At 35.8% G+C, this 6,471-nt stretch overlaps 1 protein-coding gene across 1 annotated transcript; it reads right to left on the reverse strand.

Annotated features, from left to right (window-relative positions):
* LOC100854691 (disease resistance protein RPM1) lies at nt 1–2,796 on the reverse strand. The gene has a single exon (XM_003631421.4). The coding sequence runs from the start codon at nt 2,794–2,796 to the stop codon at nt 1–3; it is 2,796 nt and encodes a 931-aa protein (XP_003631469.1).
* Between the last annotated feature and the right edge of the window lie 3,675 nt (nt 2,797–6,471).

The following is a 6,471-nucleotide window of genomic DNA, read 5'->3' on the forward strand; positions in this document are numbered from 1 at the left end:
CTAGAGGCGATATTGCTTCCATTGGTTGTTGACCCAATAGGTGTAACGAACATCTGGGATGTGCTCAATTACAGAATAATCTTCCCCACTTCTGTCCTGTAGCTTCCCAATAAATTCATTCGGCATTTCAGCAAGATCGAGGGACTTCAGTTGCGTGAGGAACTGAATGCCCTGGGGCACCTTCTCCAGCAGTTTACAGTAGAAAATTCCTAATCTTTCAAGACGAGGCATCGCCCCATCCTCCACTGTCACCCGTCTCAGTCTCTCTAGTTTATGGAAATGCAGAATATTAAGCCTCAAGAACCCTGCACTCTTGAAGCATAAGGATTCACCTTCATACGCATGGCGAAGTTGAAGTTCCACGAGACTGGGCAAAGCTTGAAGGAGCACAAGAGGATCGTCCCTCAAGCGACTCCACCTCAGGCGTAGTTTGACAAGGTTGTCAAGTGAAGAGATCCAGTGTGGCATCTTCTCTAGACGCCCCTGTAGCCACAGGCGTTGCAGGAACCTAGGAGGCGAAGACATGCATTGCAGGTCAATCATCTCATCATCTTGTATTGAAGTCACATCCAACGACCGGAGGTTGCTTAATTTTTCAATGGAAGAGCACAAATTCATCCCATCTTCCTTTCTCAACTTGATAATGCCCAACTTCCTCAGTTGCTTCAGGTGCCCCACCTCACTTATCACACCATTGCCCTCCTCTACATCTACAAAACAAAGCTTTTGTAGGAAGGATAAGGCTTGCATTCCCTGGGGTGCCTTGAAACCATAAGTAGAGTGGAAGGGTGAAGAAGTTTGTTTCTCGTAACGATAAAGCAGGAGATGGCGGAGCTGATGGAGCATTAGGATCTCTGCTGGCAACTCAGTGACATAGGAATGTTTAAGATCCAGAGTTTCAAGGTTTTGAAGCTTCCCAATAGAGCTTGGGATCACTTTCACCTTGGTTCTGCTCAAGCTCAGGTACCTCAAATTGAATAGATTCCAAACTTCATTTGGAATAATCTCCAAGGGTGCACCTTGCAAATCCAACACCTTGAGCAGCCTAAGACCACCACTAGACAATGTAGGAATGCAGTCCCCGGATGGTAAGCTGAACATGAGCAGAGAACGCAGCTGACCCAGCTCCATGTCCTGAGGTACATTTTCCAGGGTCTTATGAACAGCAAGGCGTCTTATCTTTTCAGGCCACCTTACATTTTCTTCATTGGCTATTGCTACCAGGTTTTGGCCTCCTCTTGACTTTGATACTATAATCTCGCGCAAAAGGTCATGGACGCGGCAGGTGCTAACCCTTCCATTTCTAGTTCTGGTAGCGACTTGGACTAAGCTTCTATTGACAAGCTCATTGAGGTAGCCCTCTCCCACTTCTTCTTGGGTCTTTCTTCCTTTTGCTTCCACAAACCCTTCAGCCATCCATAACCGAATAAGTCTCATCCGCCTTATCAGATAATCCTCAGGAAAGATGCTCATGTACAAGAAACATGATTTTAGATAATAAGGCAGATCATTGTAACTGAGTAACAATATTTCCTTCAAGCTATCGAACTTGTTGTTGCCTTCTAGCTCAGCACCAAGGCTGCGATACACACTCTCCCATTCATCGATGCCGTCCTTTGTTGACAAAACGCCGCTGACCGCCACAATTGCAAGAGGCAAACCCTCACATCTTTGTAGGATGCATTTAGAGATACCCTCCAAATAGGAAGGGCAAGACTCAGCCGGAAATGTCTTTTTACAAAACAAAGTCCAGGACTCTTCTTGAGATAAGGGCTTCAAAGTATAGACATTACCATGGGACTCTTTACAGGCCGTCGAAGCTGTATCAACATTACGTGTTGTGAGCAATACTCGGCCGTCACAATTGCAGTTAGGCAAGGTATATTTTAATGCTTCCCAAGCATGTAAGTCCCATACGTCGTCTAGAATGAGTAGGTACCTCCTTTGTTGCAGGAAGTCTTTGATGGATGCTTTCAGCATTTGGCTGCTCCCCATGTCCACAGAATTGGGCACTGGTTGCCTGATCCCGTCGTAGAGCTGTCGAATCATGTCCTTTAGTAGCTCCTCAGTCTTGAATGATTGAGAAACTGTGATCCACATGTGGCTTTCGAAGTGTTTCCTCACTTCAATATCGTCATACACTTTCTTCACTAGGGTAGTCTTCCCTAGTCCCCCCATCCCAACAACTGAAACCACCTTGAGTCCAGCTCCGCACCCGCCCTTTACAAGGCACTCGATCAGCAAGCTTTTGTGCTGGTTGATGCCCACCAGCTCAGCTTCGTCCAGTAGAAGTGCGTCCCCTCTACGCTCGATATTTCTTGCATGAATGTTCGTAGCAGCAGTAGTAATGGAGCTTGAGCATTCTTGCCTTGCAACATCGGATCTGTAACGGTATCTCCTATGCCCCTCAGAAATATTGATGACTCTGGATTTGATGCCCTGCATTTTATAGGCAATTCGGAGGCGATTCGTCCAGTTGCTGGGAGTGCAAAAGCTGATCATATCAAGCCAACAGCAAAACCATTCCTGTTGGGGATGTACTGCAAGGTGATGTGAGAATTCATCGAGAACATCTTCAGTGTCATAAGCAACATCACTGACCTGCCTAACCCATACTTTGAGTTCCTCGTCGCTCTCTTCCATTGCATCTGCCACCCTCAGGAAGGCCTTCATGCGCTCTAGTTCATCTCTGATGTATTCAACGTCTCCCCAAACCCCTCTCAGCAGTTTCAACTGTTCCAGCTGTGGTAAGGTTGCAAGCTTGTTGAGTAGAAAGGTTACAACAGACTCCGCCATTCTCTCTTTTCCTTAATTATCTGTGCACAAAAAAAGAGGCATACATGGAATGGTCTTTTCAGTTGTTTACATTTATATAATAAACCTATTGGGATTTTATTTCTCCTGCATCTTCGGTAATAAACCGAAGATGTGATTCGGAATGTGGTCCACATCATTCCATCAATTTAGGAATGAGGATTCAAGCTCGGAACCACATTCACAGCAATACTCCATGTTCTGTGCACGCTCTAGGCAGACTCGATGATGGAGAAAGTCTTTAAAACGAGTCAAAACCACTAATGAGTAAGGTCCCCTAAGCTTGCAATCTCTTTTCAGTTTTTCAAAACACCATCTAAGTAGAGGTTATGAAGGTTTAGAAGCACCTGAAACCCAAAAATAGCAAAACACATTTTAACCTGTAGAATGGCAATGGCGGGAGATATGTTTTCCGATCTATCTATAATTCTGTCTATGACCTAATTGCTATTTAATGGTTTTTATAGCATGTTTAGATTATTTATTATTGTCCATCAAAACCAACTCATACGACTCGTGTGAGATGATTAAGAAGTAGAGAAGTTTCCCAATCCAGATTAGGATTCTAATACGTCTTGTAAATTACATGACATTGATACGCGACATACAGTCTATAGTCTACACTACAAGTTTTGACGAGTAAGAAAAGCAAAAAAGAACACTAGATTTATTCTACCGGGAATCATTGATCTTGGAGGAGAGCACATGCAAAAGCTTGGTCCCTTTGCTTTTTTCATTTACCCTTTTTCTATCATTTCCTTCTTCACAAGGAAAGTATCAAGAGAAACGAAGGTTTTCTCAGGACTCATAACAAAGGACGAAGAGAAGGCAAAAAGAGAAAAGCAAAAGCACAAGACAAAGAAGGATATCAGTACCAATAATCAACAGTATAATTTCGTAACCATCAGGGCTTTGGAGGCATGGCTTCTTTTTTTCTTTTCGTTACTTTTTCTTTCCCTACAATATCTTAGGGATTATTTTCAAAGCAATAATTAAATTTGTTAGTCCTTTAACTTTGTTCTAGATTGGACCGTTGGGCTTTGGACGTGGGCCTAGAGTTTAGCCTGTTACTTTGTTTAAACTGTTAACTATTTGACCCTGTTTGTAAAGTTTGGTCCCACTTGAGCTGATGGCTTGGCTTTTTCCAATTTGACGCGTTTGGCCTTTTGCACCTTTACCCAACACCCAAGTAATTTACTAATTTCCAAAAGGAAAGTCCCCCACTATTCTTCCTCTTGTTCTTGGAAATCAACCAGGGAAAAGAAGGACCCGAGTAGAAATGTTTCCAAAACTTGTCCTTGTCATTCAACCACAAAAAGTTATCATTGGTTGAAACTCGAAACACGGTTTTGACGTAAGGATAACATCATAAATATATAATTTATATATTATTAAAATTAAAAATAATTATAAAAATTTTAAAAAGTATATATAAATAATAAAAAATAAATAAATATGCAAGATAAATTTTATTAAAATTTCGACAAGATGTTTTCTATTTGTTGTGAATTGATGAATTTTCAATTGATAGGTTTTGGATAGGAGTAAAACAATGTATGACAATGAAAAAAAAATTATTTATTTAAAATTTATAATAAATAATAATAAATAATAATAAATCATCTCTAGAATTGCCAAATATTCTCATTTTTCATTTTTGCAATCAAATTCAATATAGATTAGAAATCAAGAAAAGAAAAAGTTCATGGATCTAAATTGAATCATGACTATATAAACTCTTCTATTAAGATTTAATATAGAATAAATCATGAAAAGTAGATATTTTCTTCCTTGGACCATGTAGGAATTCTTCGTCCAATTGAGTCTTTATGTTCTTGGATGCTTCATAGGAATCCATAACTATTCCTTTACTCGGTTGAGAAAGGTTTATTCCAAGTCAAAAGAACAATCTCTTTCTCTCAATTCATTTTTCTTTTTGTCATGGTAATGCAAGGAAAGAAGTAGGAAATCCCGTTGTTTCTAAAGATGACAAAAGGAAGACAAATATGACCCTAAACAAAAGGAAGACAAAGTGTCATCAAATTAAATAAAGAAATAAGTGCACTAGTAATTAAACTATAATTACCGAAATAACTAAAAATAGAGAATTTGAAAAGTGAAAAAGTAAATATCAATTTTTATTTTTAAAAAAATAGAAAGTATTCAAATATGCTTTGTTAAGTTTCTTAAATGTTACTTTTTAATTGAAGAATATTATTGTAAGAGTTGAATTAATTTTTAGGGGTAAAATAGTAAATTAGAAACATAAAAATAATTAAATAAATTTAATAAGAGTATAATGATCTTTTCACATTAAAAGCCCTAGATGTAAATTAAAATTTTCTTATCTTCTCTATTTAAGAACCTTTTTACATGGAGATTAAAGAAATTAGATAATGTAGGGCAATGAAAGGCTAAAGATGTAGGGGTTTAGGATTTAAAGATCAGTTTTCTGAATAAGATTTTAACCTTTAAATTATTATTTCATATTTGCTAAATAGTTTTGAATACTTTAAAAAATTCTTTAAAAGATCCCAATTTAGATTAAGATTTTTTTATTTAATTTTTAGATAAAAAAGATTAAAAAATTATGAAGATAGTTTGATTTATTGACAAAGATTGAAATTTTTTTTAATATCTGAATGAATAGTTGTAAACAAGAAAATAAAAACAAAAATAAATGGAAGAAAATAAATCTTAGATCTTAAAAAAGAAGAAGAAGAACAAAAGAACAAAAAACATAGATGTTGAGAATGAAAATTAATAAATAAATAAATTTATGATTGTATGAGGCTTGAGATTGAAAAAAAAAAACAATGGGAAACGGAAAGGGTTGGAGTTTGTACACATAGGTTGTGGGGAATAAAATAATAAATTAATAAAAGTTATATGAATTTGATGTAGAATGGGGATGAAAAGTAAAAAAGATGTGGCTGGTGCGTGTTGTAATTTTGGGCTAGTGAACAATAATGATAAAAATAATTACTAGTGGTAATAAGTAATAATAATTGTGATAATGATAGTAAGTGATCTAAAAGTAAAATATTAATAGCAATTATTGATAACTATTATTTTTTTAAAGTAATAAAAAGAAAGAACACACTTTTAGAAGTTTTAATAAAAATAAAAATAAAAACAAAAACAAAATGATAGGATCTTGGAAATAGATTTTGAAAAGAATACAACTTTTATAAAAATTTAGAAACTCGTTTATTAAATTTTTATTGATTAGGAAGTTAAAAATAATGAATGATATAACATAGGAAATTATTGTTCTCTAACCTATACATTTAGATTAATAGTCAATAGTAATAATCACTTTTTTCGTTAGGTGTGAAATAGGTTCTTTAGGGTGAAATTCTTCAGGATTAATTTCTTCAAGATCTTTGAGTACTTCTTTAAAGTAAGGGAAATTAATACAAATTTTGAAATTTGAAATGTGTAAAAGATTATATTTGTTTCTATGCATGAATCAAATATATTTTAGATGAAAAATATGATAAAACATTTTTCTTTTGTTTGTAATAGAAAATTTGTGGAGATATTATGTTTTTTTTTTTTTTTTTTTTTTTTGTAAGTTTGAAATCATAAAACAAAATATTTGACTTTGGTTTGTTTGACCCTAGTAAACGGGATATAATAGTTAATATTTTCAAC

The sequence above is a fragment of the Vitis vinifera genome, chromosome 2 (assembly GCF_030704535.1).
Source record: "Vitis vinifera cultivar Pinot Noir 40024 chromosome 2, ASM3070453v1".
Taxonomy (NCBI): domain Eukaryota; kingdom Viridiplantae; phylum Streptophyta; class Magnoliopsida; order Vitales; family Vitaceae; genus Vitis; species Vitis vinifera.